General features: G+C 36.6%; 1 protein-coding gene across 1 annotated transcript in view; it reads left to right on the top strand.

The window, feature by feature from the left end:
* DPY19L2 (dpy-19 like 2) overlaps window positions 1-14,395 on the top strand; it is a 122,248-nt gene that overhangs the window by 82,747 nt on the left and 25,106 nt on the right. The window contains exons 16-19 of the mRNA XM_030922428.1: window positions 470-571; window positions 2,335-2,406; window positions 4,345-4,391; window position 4,828. Of these exons, the coding sequence (XP_030778288.1) occupies window positions 470-571; window positions 2,335-2,406; window positions 4,345-4,391; window position 4,828 (222 nt within the window). The remainder of the gene's footprint in view (window positions 1-469; window positions 572-2,334; window positions 2,407-4,344; window positions 4,392-4,827; window positions 4,829-14,395) is intronic.

The raw sequence follows: 14,395 nt of genomic DNA, 5'->3' as shown, positions 1-14,395 counted from the left end.
GAATATATGTCTGTTAAAACATCAAGAAGTACCAAATATTGTAATCAGTCTGTGAGGCTTTGTGAAAATGACAGTGCACAGAAAGCTTATGACCTACAATGTATGTTGAAAGAGGTTAAGTAAAATAGTTTTTCATCATAAATTGTCATATTATAAAGTGTAATTAACTACATGATGGTTTCTTCTCAGCAGATATTTATTTTAGCTCACTCTTTATCATATTCTATTTTTTTCTGTCTTCTTTCTACTTTTCATTTTTCATGATATTTCTCTATTTTCAGTTATCTTGAGAAGTCAGCACATCGTATGTTTGTTTCACTGTAGTTTTTTGTTTTCTTAGAGGGATGTCTAAATACATTGGATTTATCTGCTCTATAAACTTTGTTATTCTTACATCAATAAAGTATTACTGGCTATAGGCTATACTCATTTGTGTAATTTTAATTCATTTTACTTTATTTTCTCCCAGATTCGCCTGAGTGATCTTATAGCAGCCAGAATCTTAAGGTATACAGATTTTGATACTTTAATATACACCTGTGCTCCTGAATTTGACTTCATGGAAAAAGCGGTATGAATGTTTCTTTTCTCCTTCTCTACTAATAGGAGTTTTTGCTCTAGTTTTAATCTGAAACTCAAAATTTTTACTCAGAAACAGTCAACTTATTTTATATATATATTTTTTTTTTACTGTAACTTTTGCTAATCTACCTTCCTCACTTGTTTTTTTGTCTGTTAAAAAAAAAAAAGGTAGCCTCTATCTTATAGAGTTATTGATGATGGTTAAATGAGATAATCTGAGAGAGTGTTTAACATACAATATGACCCATAATAATTACTATTATTACAAATCAATTACTTTCAATAATCTAGGCCAATAGGAAATATGGGACCATTCAGGAAAAAGTCTCAATTCTTGTTTCTGTTTTTAAGAAATTCAGTTTTATTATAGTTAACACCCCAAATATTATAACATTTTTAACAAGGTGTTACCAAGAAAGGTATGCTACTGATGAGTTTTAATGAACATATAAAAATTCATTTTAAATTATACAAATGCAAGGTATTCTTTTTAAAAAGTTCATGTTATAAAGCTTTAAAATATAGGCTGGACGTGGTGGTTCATCCCTGTAATCCCAGCACTTTGGGAGGCCAAGGCGGTTGGATCACTTGAGGTCAGGCGTTTGGGACCAGCCTGGCCAACATGGTGGTAACCCCATCTCTACTAAAAATACAAAACCAGGCATGTTGGTGCATGCCTGTAGTCCCAGCCTGAGTAGGAGGCTGAGACAGAAGAATTGCTTGAACCCAGGAGGCGGAGATTGCAGTGAGCTGAGATCATGCCAGTGCACTCCAACGTGGGTGACAGAGTGAGACTCTGTATCAAAAAAAAAAAAAATTGGCTTCTTTGTAGAATCATGGAACACAAGATCAGGAAGGGCTCTTAGAGACCATGCCGTAAAGTTCTTTATTTGCAGACAAAGAAAAGCTTAAAAGATTTGCCTAAAGCACACACAAGCCAAGATCAGATCATGGATTCTAATAGATTCTAGAACTCTCAATCCAGGGCTCTTTCCTCTATCTGAAGCTTAATTTTTTTCATAGAACATAACAAAGTTGCTGCTGGATTGATTATTCCTTGTGTAATCATTATGAATTCTGAATTAGTGGTAAATAATAAAATTTTACATTCTTCTCTTATCCATCCAACCAGTCATCCATTCATTCAAAAACTATTACTGACCACTAGTTATCTGTGAGGCAGTTTGCTATAGCACGATAAAGAGGAAAATGAACTGGTTTCTTGCTTTTAAGAAATGTGTAATTTAGTTACATGGTAAATTACTCCTTATCACAGTAACAGGTCATCAGAATTAGTTAGCCAATGTTATTTCTGTATTTATTCATAGTTTTAGTAATTAACTTTGGTTAGCTTTCTTTCTCGTTAGCTCTAGTTTCACTAATGAAAATAATGGAGCTGTGTAGTACAGAAAATTACAATGTAGGACCCAGGGATCGGTAAACACACATTTTAAAACTTAGTATTATGTAAATTAAAAAAAAAGAAAAGAAAAAAATAGATATAGCAATTCTAGTTTTATTAAAATAAGAAATTTATCATTAAAATTTTGGAATACTTTTTATAAGTATTTTTGTAATTTTAATTATTTTATTAAGGCGTGGAAGACAATAAATATATATACTGCTGGTGACAAGGAAATTTTACCTTTTACTTTTAAGGAATGTTATCATGGCACTTAGTTTGACATAGATGTTTACTAATTTAATGTAAAATTCGTAAGTAACTATTTTGAATAATTTGGTATATTTCAGACTCCGCTGAGATACACAAAGACATTATTGCTTCCAGTTGTTATGGTGATTACATGTGTTATCTTTAAAAAGGTATTTTTAAACAAATTATTTGTTTTTGGCATCAATATAAGGACTATAATAATGCAAATTGCTCAGAATTCTATGTTATTTTTAGGATGAACTCTTTATAAAAGTTTGCTTTTTATTTAGATCTTTCATTATCGATCTTTTTATAAAAAGCCATGATAAAAGGTATTCTTATTTTTTCTTTCAAAAGATACATACCAGTCACCAGCTGTGTATCAAAGACTACATTAACATTGTAGGTACACCCGAACAAATAAGATGTGGCCACTCCTGTCTTGGAACTTACAGTCCTGGAGTATTGGGGGTGGGGGGTGCAAACGTGAAGCAAATAATTGCACAAATGTCTAAAGAATTAAAATTTTTATAGGTGCTATGAAAGAAAAGTCCTTGACAACAACATTAGTATCTTTCAAATACAAAGCACAGTGAAGTCTTGATCTATTTTGAGTGGGCCTGAGTAGAAGAAATTTGTATAGCTAATTAAAAAATATTTTTCTACATGTTCACTGTTTCCATGACAGAAGAAAAGAACATCTCAATGAAAGAAATAATCTTCAAAATACCAGTGGCAGGTTTTCTTGGTCTGGGTAGAGTTTATCTAAAAGCATGGTTAAAGACAGTGGGGTTTTTTTGTTTTTTTTTTTTTCGTAGCAGTGTTGAGCCATCATCTTTATTTATATTATTTACAAGCTATCTAGTTTTAAGCCAGTATGTATTTATTTTATACTTTTAAGCAGATAGCAATGCGATTTCCCTACCACCATACCAGTTGTGTTCTTGTTGAAAGGAGTTTTCTGTATTTAAAGTCAAATTGCATATCTTCTCTATGTAGTTTTAGTTGCCACACTTCTCACTCCTTTGTTTACACATAGATGTGAATAATTTAAGAGTGGGAAACTCTTCCCTCAACATCTCTGTTGTTTTACCCTTGATCCAGTTCCCTGGTGACCACATGGAAAGAGTCAAGATAAAGGAAACAAGGAGGAATGAGTAAAATGTGAGCAGGTTTACTGCCCTGCATCCTTTCGGCCCATGCTGGCTTAGAATGAAGATTTTCTCACTGACCTGTTTCTTTTCCATCAAGTCAAAATGTCAAGTTATTCTTATAAGGCTCCACTTCGAGGGGCCAGTGCGTGAATTAACTATTCAGCGGAGAGTCAGCCAATGTGAGAGAAACTGATAGCTAGATCCGCAACTGCTATATTTTAAAAAATTAAGATCCAAGACTTATAAATACATTACTAGTCTCCAAACACACCACATCCTGAACTATGCATGTGCACTAACAGGGGCATGTGCGTACACACACACACACACAAACACATGCACACGTCCTTGCAGCCACCCACGTTTCATACACACACACATGCACACACACACACACACACACATACAAACATCCCTGCAGCTAGCCAAGTTTCACACACACATACTCAAATGTGCGTGCACACACACACTCATCCCTGAAGCCAGCCAAGTTTCATACACACATACACACTTACACACACACACTAATCCCCGTAGCCGGCCAAGTTTCATACACACACACACACATTCTCACACACACAGAGACACACACACACACTCTCTCTCTCTCTCTCTCACACACACACTCTCTCTCTCATCCCTGCAGCCAGCCAAGTTTCACTCCTTCCTTTCTGCTTTCTTATAAACCCCTCAGTCTTTATTTGTCCTACTGTGGCTTATTTTTCACCCCAAGGATACTTCTGATGGTCATTTAGTTTTCAATCATGTGAAGTCACTTCTTGGAAGGAGAAAAGGAAGGCATATATAGTACGACCGTCCCATTCCTGTGGACTCTCTTAAACATTAAAAAATACTTCTTTCCTTGGCGGAGTGTTTACATTAATGGATCAATTTCTTTCTTTAAATATTGCAGTATTCCTTAGAAAAGTTTCATTGATTTGATTCTGTTCACAGACTGTTCGTGATATTTCGTGTGTTTTAGCTACAAACATTAATCTAAGGTAATTATATCATCATTGTTTTTAAAACATACTGTATTCAATTATTAAATAACTTACTATAACATTAATTTTTCAAATGAATATGCATTAAACTTTAGCATTATGATTAAGAAAGGAGATATGAACCAAACTTAAATGTTTTCTTAAAATTACTATTCTTGGCCGGGCGCGGTGGCTCAAGCCTGTAATCCTAGCACTTTGGGAGGCCGAGACGGGTGGATCACGAGGTCAGGAGATCGAGACTATCCTGGCTAACACGGTGAAACCACGTCTCTACTAAAAAATACAAAAACCTAGCCAGGCGTGGTGGCGGGCGCCTGTAGTCCCAGCTACTCGGGAGGCTGAGGCAGGAGAATGGCGTGAACCCGGGAGGCGGAGCTTGCAGTGAGCTGAAGTGAGCTGAGATCCGGCCACTGCACTCCAGCCCGGGCGGCAGAGTGAGACTCCATCTCAAAAAAATATATATATATATATATTATTCTTACAGATTTCTTACATGTATTTGGACTTGTTTTGGAGATATTTGTATTTGTGAACTAACTCAAAGTTTAATTTGATAAATTATAATATATCATTAGAATTTAAAGTCAGTAAGCTAAAGATTTATTTTTGGAATTCCTCCCTTCCTCCTCCCCTCCCCTCCCCTCCCCTTCCCTCCCCTCCCCTCTCCTCCCCTCTCCTCCTCTCTTCTCTCTTCTTTCTTTTGACAGAGCCTTGCTCTGTCACCCAGGCTGGAGTGCAGTGGCATGATCTCTGCTCACTGCAGCCTGGACATCCTGGGCTGAAGCGATCATCTCATCTCAGCTCTGCCAAGCAACTGGGACTACAGGTGTGCATCACCATGCCCAGCTAATTTTTGTATTTTTTTGTAGAGAGGGGGTTTCACCATGTTGGTCAGGCTTTTCTTTTTCTTTCTTTTTTAACTTTCAGAGGGGATATAATTATTTGTGTTCCTGAATATTTATGAATTTTCTTCTAAACTTACTGTTAAAAATATTTATTGTAGAACATTTTTGGATGGTTTTAGTAATGTCACTAGCATAAGCAGATGCCAGCAAAATGTATCGTTGTCAGTCACACATAAGTAAATTGCTACAGGACTCAAGAAGTAAATTGTGAAGAAAATTTCCTTCTGAGGGAAATATCTCAAATGACATGTTTTTTAATGTTCAACTTTTATTTTAGATACAGGGGGCACATGTACAGGCTTGTTACATGGGTATATTGTACCCAGGTAGTGAGCATAGTACCTAATAGTAGTTTTCAAGTTACATTTTATATTTGTAAATAGAATATTTGATTTTATTTTGTGACTTCTACGTTATAGAATAGTTTTAGATTTATAGAAAAATTGTGAAGACAGTAGAGAGAATTTCCATAAACCCCATACTCCATGCTTGTATTTTTAATAAACAGCTGTGTATGGTTATCAGAAGAGCTAATTAAGCTCCTAGGTGCATCTGTTGAAATTGTTTGCAAAATAAAGGGGATGATAGACCCATTCTATATTGTTCTGGACAGAAGGAGCCCAGGAAAATGTGTCTTGGCATTCTAAAAAAGAATGAATGGCAAACCCTGGACACTATTCCCATAAGGAGTGCATGAAGGAACTTGGGATATTTAATTGGATAATAGAAGATTGAAGGGTATGTGGCAACTGTCTTCATATATTGCAGAGGGTGTAATGTGGAAGCGACAGACTCGCGGGGGCCAGTGGATGGAAGATAATTACTCAGAATATGGAAGTCTTATGTATTGATTACATATTTGAAAGTGACAGGCCTGTTGTGTATGGGCAGAGGGTTCTGGGTTAAATCGCAAAAATAATAATAGCAGGGGCTAGTAGTAATACATTCTGAAAAACTAGTGTATCAAAAAGACAGGGAATACTCCCTTCTCTTAGGTCTGCTCCTCCGGGTGCTAATTGTAAGTAGCTTTGTATGTTTTGTTTTAGAAAACACATATAGAGGCCGGGTGCGGTGGCTCAAGCCTGTAATCCCAGCACTTTGGGAGGCCGAGATGGGCGGATCACGAGGTCAGGAGATCGAGACCATCCTGGCTAACACGGTGAAACCCCGTCTCTACTAAAAATACAAAAAAATAGCCGGGCGAGGTGGCGGCGCCTGTAGTCCCAGCTACTCCGGAGGCTGAGGCAGGAGAATGGCATAAACCCGGGAGGCGGAGCTTGCAGTGAGCTGAGATCCGGCCACTGCACTCCAGCCCAGGCGACAGAGCAAGACTCCGTCTCAAAAAAAAAAAAAGAAAACACATATAGAAACACAGTATTTTTTAAAAATAGAATTGTACTGTTCTTCTTATCTGCAGCTTGTTACTTGTATTTAATAGTGTGTCTTGGGCCTCTGCCTTGATCTTCATTATACTTTATAATGGTATTAGGATTTTATTGTTGACCGTCATGCGTGACTGCCATGTGGTTAGCCTTTCCCATATCAATGAAAGTTTAGATTATATATAACTTTTGTCATAAAAAAGCCCAATGTTGTGAGGATTGAACATCCTCGTTTCTGTATCTTGGTACACTTATTCTAAGTATTTCTATAGTATAAAATATTTGAATTTGGACTGCTGATTATGAGGCTTGCATATTTTAGAATTTGATAAATACTGAGAAATAATACTGATGAAGAGTGTCCATTTCCCTGCCCCTCCACCAACATCGTTAGAAAGCTTTTAATTTTTTCTGATAGGTTAAAAACAGTTCATTTTATTGTATAAATTCTTTGTCAGTGGAGTTTTGCAGCTTTTCATGTGTTTATTAACTGTTTCTTTTTGACCTCTAAAAGTTGTTTTGTGGGTTTTTCTTTCTTTTTTTTTTTTTTTTTTTTGTCTCACTGCTGTGTATGCAGTGGCACGATCTTGGCTCACTGCAACCTCTGCCTCCTGGGTTCAAGCAATTCTCCTGCCCCGGCCTCTGGAGTAGCTGAGATAACAGGCGCCCGTCACCACACCCAGCTAATTTTTGTACTTTTAGTAGAGACAGGGCTTTGCCATGTTGGCCAGGCTGGTCTCGAACTCCTGACCTCAAGGGATCTGGCCACCTCGGCCTCCCGAAGTGCTGGGATTGCAGGCATGAGCCACCGTGCCCGGCCATTTGTTATGTTTTTGCTTTTTCCATAGACATAACATTTTGTCTTTTACGTGTATTACATAGTTTCTTCCAAGATGTCAGCTTATAGTTCATTTATGGTCTCTGCTTTGTAGAACTTCGAAATTTCTGTACAATCACCGTTATATAATTTTTTCTGGGTTCATATGTTGCTTAGAAACACTTCCCTACACCAAAAACATTAAAATATTTTTTCATATATTCTTTCATAATTTGCTATTTACATATAGGTGATTAATTATTCTTGCATTAATTTTGTGGTATAGTGACATAGAGGGAGTCTACCTTTTCCCCCCTCTAATGAGGTATTGTCCCAACACAGTATTGCATAAATCTTTTTTCCAAATGTCAGTTTTTATCACTTACCAATTCTCATTGTATTTGAGTCTGTTTTAGATTGTCTCTTATATTGATCTCTTAGTTTATAGGAAAGCTGCTTTACTTTTTTTTTTTTTTTTCTATTTTTGGCAACACATTTGTATCTAGCCACATTACCAAACTTTCTTTCTGGTTCTAATAGTTTTACCATTGATGCTCTGGATTTTCTAGGCAGGTTATCATATAATCTACAAATAGTAATAGCTTTTTAATATTTATACTTCTCTATTGTCTTGTCTTGTGTATTAGCTAGAACTTCCAGAACAACTTTGAATTGCAGTGATAATGAGCTTGCTCTTAGTTTGCTCCTGACTCTAAAGTGAAGAATGCCTTTGTTGTCTCACTGTTTCATTTGCTGTTCGTATATCATAGATAGCCTTTATTTCATTAAGAAAGTTTCCTTGGCCAGGCACGGTGGCTCACACCTGTGATCCCAGCATTTTGGGAGGCTGAGGTGGGCAGATCACGAGGTCAGGATATTGAGGCCATCCTGGCTAATATGAAACCCCATCTCTACTAAGAATACAAAAAATTAGCCGGGCGTGGTAGCGGGCACCTGTTGTCCCAGCTACTCAGGAGGCTGAGGCAGGAGAATGGCGTGAACCCGGGAGGCGGAGGTTGCAGTGAGCCGAGATGGCGCCACTGCACTCCAGTCTGGGCGACAGAGTGAGACTCAGTTTCAAAATAAATAAATAGGAAAGTTTTCTTTTGGTTTATATAAACCAGGATCATTTTAAAAATTAAAAACATGTTGAAAGTGTATAATGTGTGAATTGTAACTCAATAAAGCAGTAAAAAATGTTAAATTTTTTAAAAATGGCTTTAAAAATATTTGGGGTATTATTATATATTTTTTCTCCTTATTAATAACTACACTTGTTTTTAAAATTGTGGTAAAAACACTTAACGTGATCTACCCTCTTAACAATTTTTTAGCTGTATAATACAGTATTGTGGACTCTAAGTATAACATTCTATAGTCGATTTCTCGAACTTATTCATCTGGCTTAACTGAAACTTTAAGGCTGTTGAATAGTAACTCCCCATTTCCCCTCATTCCAGCTCCTGGTGACACCATTCCACTCTTTGACTCTATGACGTTGTCTATTTTAGATACTTCATATAAGTGGAATTGTGCATTATATATCTTGTGGGATTGGCTTATTTCAGTTAGCATAATGCCCTTCAGGTTCATCCGTGCTGTCTCACATTGAAGAATTTCCTTCCTTTTTTTTTTAGGCTGAACAATATTCCATTGTTTGTGCATGCTGCGTTTTCATTATTCATCTGTTGATGGACATTTAGTCGGTTTCCACATCTTGATTACTATGAATAGCACTGCAGTGAACATGAGAGTGTTAATATCGCGTTGAGATTTTGATTTCAACTCTTTTGGATAAATACCTAGAAGTGGGATTACTGGGTTTTATGGTAGTTCTACTTTTAATTTTTTAAAGTTTTTCTGGTGAACCTCCATCCTGTATTCCATAGCAGGTGCACCATTTGCAATTCCACCTGTGCAAGGATTTCAATTTATCTACATTCTTGCCAACATTAATTATCTTTTGTTTTTTGGATAATGTCTATCCTGACATATACATTAGAGTTGTAATCTTTCTGCTGGTAGAAGGTCTTGCTTCAATGGTGATAGCTTCTGACTGATCAGGTGACTGTGGCAATTTCTTAAAATAAGACAACAATGAAGTTTGCCACATTGATTGACTCTTCCTTTCGTGAAAAATTTCTCGGTAGCATACAATACTGTTTGATAGCATTTTACCCACAGTAGAACTACTTTCAAAATTGGAGTTAGTCCTCTCAAACCCTGCCACGCTTTATCAACCAAATTTATGTCATATTCTGAATCCTTTGTTTTCATTTCAACAATGTTCACAGCATGTTCACCAGGAGTAGATTCCATCTGAAGAAACCATACTCTTTGCTTATCCATAAGAAGCAACTCCTCATCCATTCAAGTTTTATCATGAAATTGCAGCAATTCAGTCATATCTTCAGGCTCCACTTTTAATTCTAGTTCTCTTGCTGTTTCCACCACATCTGCAGTGACTTCCTCTGCTGAAGTCTTGGAGCCCTCAGAGTCACCCATGAGGGTTGGAATCATTTTTAGTGTTATATGAGAAGAAAGCATTCTAAGAAAATAACATATAAAGTAGAAAATAAGTTGGAATCAACTGCTTCCCATCTCTTATTGATGTTAGTATTTTGACCTCCATCCATGACTCACAAATATCCTTAATGGCATCTAAAATGGTGAATCCTTTCCAGAGGTTTAAAATTTACCCAAATCCATCAGAGGAATCACTATCTATGACAGCTACAGCCTTATGAAATATATTTCTTAAATAATAAGACTTGAAAGTTGAAATAACTCGTTGATCCAGACTGCTTTCCTGCAACCTTAATCTCCTTGTCCATCTCTATCAGAACTCTTGGGTGACCAGCCGCATTTTCAGTGAGCAGTAATATTTTGAAAGGAATCTTTTTTTCTGGGAAGTGGGTCTCAAGAATGGGTTTAAAATATTCAGTAAACCATGCTGTGACAGATGTGCTGTCATCCGGGCTTGTTCCATTTGTAGAGTAGAAGCAGAGTAGATTTAGCATAATTCTGAAAAAAGGCCTCAGGATTTTCAAAGTGGTAAATGAACATTGGCTTCAGCTGAAAGTCGCCAGCTGCAGTAGTCCATGACAAGGTAATTCTGTTTTGGATTTTTCCTAAAACCAGCTTTTCGTTTTATTTATTATATTTATGAAGGTTGTTCTCCATTTTATTAATCTCTGCTTATATTTTTATGTCCTTAGTTTTTCTTTTGGTGCATTTTTTTGTTTTTCTGTGTTTAAAGTTCACATCATTTATTATCAATCATGATTGTGTCCTAGTAAATACATTTAAAAGTTTTAACTTTTTCTCTGAAGAAAATTCACACTGTATCCCATGCTGTGTGTAGCATTACCATTAATGTTGATTTCTGTGTAGTCTGTGATTTGAGTTTTGGTCATTTAATCCAAAATCAATTAGAAGAATGTCTTAAAATGTCTAACTAGTTTTAGGCCAGGTGCAGTGGCTCATGCCTGTAATCCCAGCACTTTGGGAGGCCAAGGCGGGCAGATCACGAGGTCAGGAGATCGAGACCATCCTGGCCAACACAGTGAACTGTCATCTCTACTAAAAATACAAAAATTAGCCGGGTGTGGTGCATGCACCTGTAGTCCCAGCTACTTGAGAGGCTGAGGCAGGAGAATCTCTGGAACCCAGCAGTCGGAGGTTGCAGTGAGCCAAGATCGCTACTGCGGTCCAGACTGGCAATGGAGCGAGACTCCGTCTCCAAAATAATAATTTTAAAAAATGTCTAACTAGTTTCTTCTGTTGTATATTTTGCCTTTAAAATTAACTTGCTATTTATTGAGATGGATGTTCAGTTTTAGTAAATGCTCTATGAGGATGTTTTAAATGTTCATTTCTAATTTGGGGGAAATTCAAAGTTACATGTTATATTGTGTTGTTAATGTGCTATTCTAAATGGTCTAGTATACCAACTTATTTTTCTACTTTATCTGTTTTCTTAGAATGCTATCTTCACATACAACATTAAAAATGAATTTCTCAAAATTGTCTTGTAATTTTAATAGTGTTTGCTTTATATAGATAGTGCTGTTCATTGCATGATTATTATAGGGATTGTACTTTTGATTATTATAAAGGATATTCTTTGCTTTACTTGGTGGTTTTTGCTGTAAATTTTTCTTTGTAGAAAATTAATATTGCCACATCTGCTTTCCTTTTTATAGATTTGCCTGGTTTACCCATATTTATGCTTTATTTTTTTTAACATTTTTGTGACATATTTGGTGTAGGTATATTTCTCATTGTTAGGTTTTTTCTATTCAAATTTCTCTAATACTCATTTTCTAATTGGTGAATTTAACCCATTTTCATATTAACTGTGATAACTGCTGTGTTTGTACTTCTTCCTGCCATCTGATTTTATGTTTTCTATTCATTGTGCTTTTCAAAAATTATTTTCTTGATACTTACTGAATTGTTAGCTATATCCCATTTCTGTATTTCCTGGTGGTTTTTCTTAAATTATTAGCAAATATATTCATCTTGATATTAAGAATTCATCAGCATCTAAAACCTGTTACCACCAACAATAGTAGCTAACAGTTATTATTTCCTGTGTGTCTGATAGTATTTTAAGCTTCTTACCAGTATTAACTCAGTAAATCCTCACAACTAGCTTGTGAGAAGAGAGTCAGTTATTCCCATTATTTACAGATGAGGAAACCAGTAAGAAGGTAAGTAATTTTCCAAAAGGCACACAGCTAGTGAGTAGTAGAGGCAGAATTCATATTCAGGCTCTGTACTTAGAGACCTGCTTGCTTCAGCACTGATCTGTCAGAATATTTTTTACTTGTCCCTGCCTACACAGCCTCTCCTTCCAGGTTATGCTGAAATTTACTTCTAGATTGTTGTCTTATCTGTTAAGAAGTCTCTGAACATTTACATTAAAGACACCAGCAATCTTTGGACTTGACTTCAAATTTTACTAATTTATTTTTCCTTGACATGTAGAATTGGCACTGCCTTCTGGGTGCTTTCTCACCTGAAAAATGGCTTTATTTTGCCCTCATATTTGATGGATAGATTGGTTAATAGATACTTGTGGGGTTCATTCAACATTTTGTTTACATTGCTTCTTTGTGTTCTAGCATTGAGCATTACAGATGAAAATTCCTATATAGTTTTTCTCTCTGGAAATCTATAACGTTTGGAGGGGTGATATATGTGCATTGTTGTTCTCTTATTCTTTCACTTTAGTCTCTCTTTTTTTAATTTCTGTTACTGCTTTTATCATATTATCCATTTCTTTTCTTTCTGTGTTATCAGAGAATATCATCACTGAGTCTTTAATACTGTCAATTTCAGCTGTGTACATGTTGCTCTTTAACCTTCTTTTGAGGCTTTAAATTAGGCAAATATATTTTTCTTAGAATTTCTGAAAACTCCTTTTCACTGGAGCTTATTTTAATTATATGAATGCATTATCCTCTTAAACTTCTGTGAAAATAATAATTGGAGTTTTCATTTGTATTAGCTGTTTCATGAGAGGTCAAGTTTTTTGCTCATTTATTTTGGTGTTTCCTTTTCTTCTTCTTCTTTTTTTTTTTTTTTTTTTTTTTTTTGAGACGGAGTCTTGCTCTGTCACCCGGGCTGGAGTGCAGTGGCCAGATCTCAGCTCACCGCAAGCTCCGCCTCCCGGGTTTACGCCATTCTCCTGCCTCAGCCTCCCCAGTAGCTGGGACTACAGGTGCCCGCCACCTCACCCAGCTAGTTTTTTGTATTTTTTTAGTAGAGACGGGGTTTCACCGTGTTAGCCAGGATGGTCTCGATCTCCTGACCTCGTGATGCGCCCGTCTCGGCCTCCCAAAGTGCTGGGATTACAGGCTTGAGCCACCGTGCCCGGCCTGGTGTTTCCTTTTCATGGTATTTGTGTCTTGGGATTTGATTGTATATTCACATTTTTAATTACCTACTTGATTTAAATAAAGTATCAGTAGTTACTTTCAGGGTTCTTGGTGATTTTAATAATTACTCACCTACCAGGCTGAGTTGTGCCTAGAAGAAATCTGTTGTGCCTAGAAGATTTTGGGACAAGTGGGGAAACCCCACTCCATTAACTGCATACACAGGGAAGGAGCTACAAGGGAAATAGAATAATTTGATCTCCACTATTACCTTAAGAGACCTTCCCTGTCTTCTATTAAAAAAAAAAAAAATACTACTGCATACAAAGGGTAGGAGCTACAAGGGAGATAGAATAATTTGGGCTCCACTACTACCTTAAGAGACCTTCCCCTGACTTCTGTTTTAAAAAACCTATGGGTCTGTGTACCCCTGAACTTACTTTCCACACTTGTTTCTCTCTTCACTGCCAAAATCCATATTAGAATGCAGCTGCAGGCTATAAAGCCTTGCATGAAAGTAAAATACCCAGTCTTTTCAAGAGAAGAATAAAATAGGCAGCCTCCTACCTCTTGTCTTACTCTAATATAAACTCCATGAAGGTAAGTGTTGTGTCCATACTGTTCATGCTGCACAGCAGTTGCCCTTATCTGCAGGGCGATGCATCCCAAGACCCCCAGTCTTGAAACTGCAGAGAGTAACACACCTGACTGCCATCATTGGAACACATTTCTGTTCATGTCTTCCACCCACAGATTTCATGCCTTTCCCATCTTAACTAAGCACTTATCATGGACTGTGGCCATAACTTTTGCAGTTTTAGGTGCAACAGCAAAACCAGCATTAATTTTTTCTTCTTCACAATTTCATGGATAGATTTGTTCTTACCGTAGATCTTAGCAACCTCAGCATATGATGCTTTTTCTTTTGAGAACTTTCACCTTTTTTTCTTAAAGAAAGCACTTTACAGCTTCTCTTTGGCATATCTCAACTGCCAGCATCCCTGCTCTTGCA

Source organism: Rhinopithecus roxellana, chromosome 18, assembly GCF_007565055.1.
Source record: "Rhinopithecus roxellana isolate Shanxi Qingling chromosome 18, ASM756505v1, whole genome shotgun sequence".
Lineage (NCBI taxonomy): Eukaryota > Metazoa > Chordata > Mammalia > Primates > Cercopithecidae > Rhinopithecus > Rhinopithecus roxellana.
This window is presented reverse-complemented; position numbering and strand designations above follow the sequence as displayed.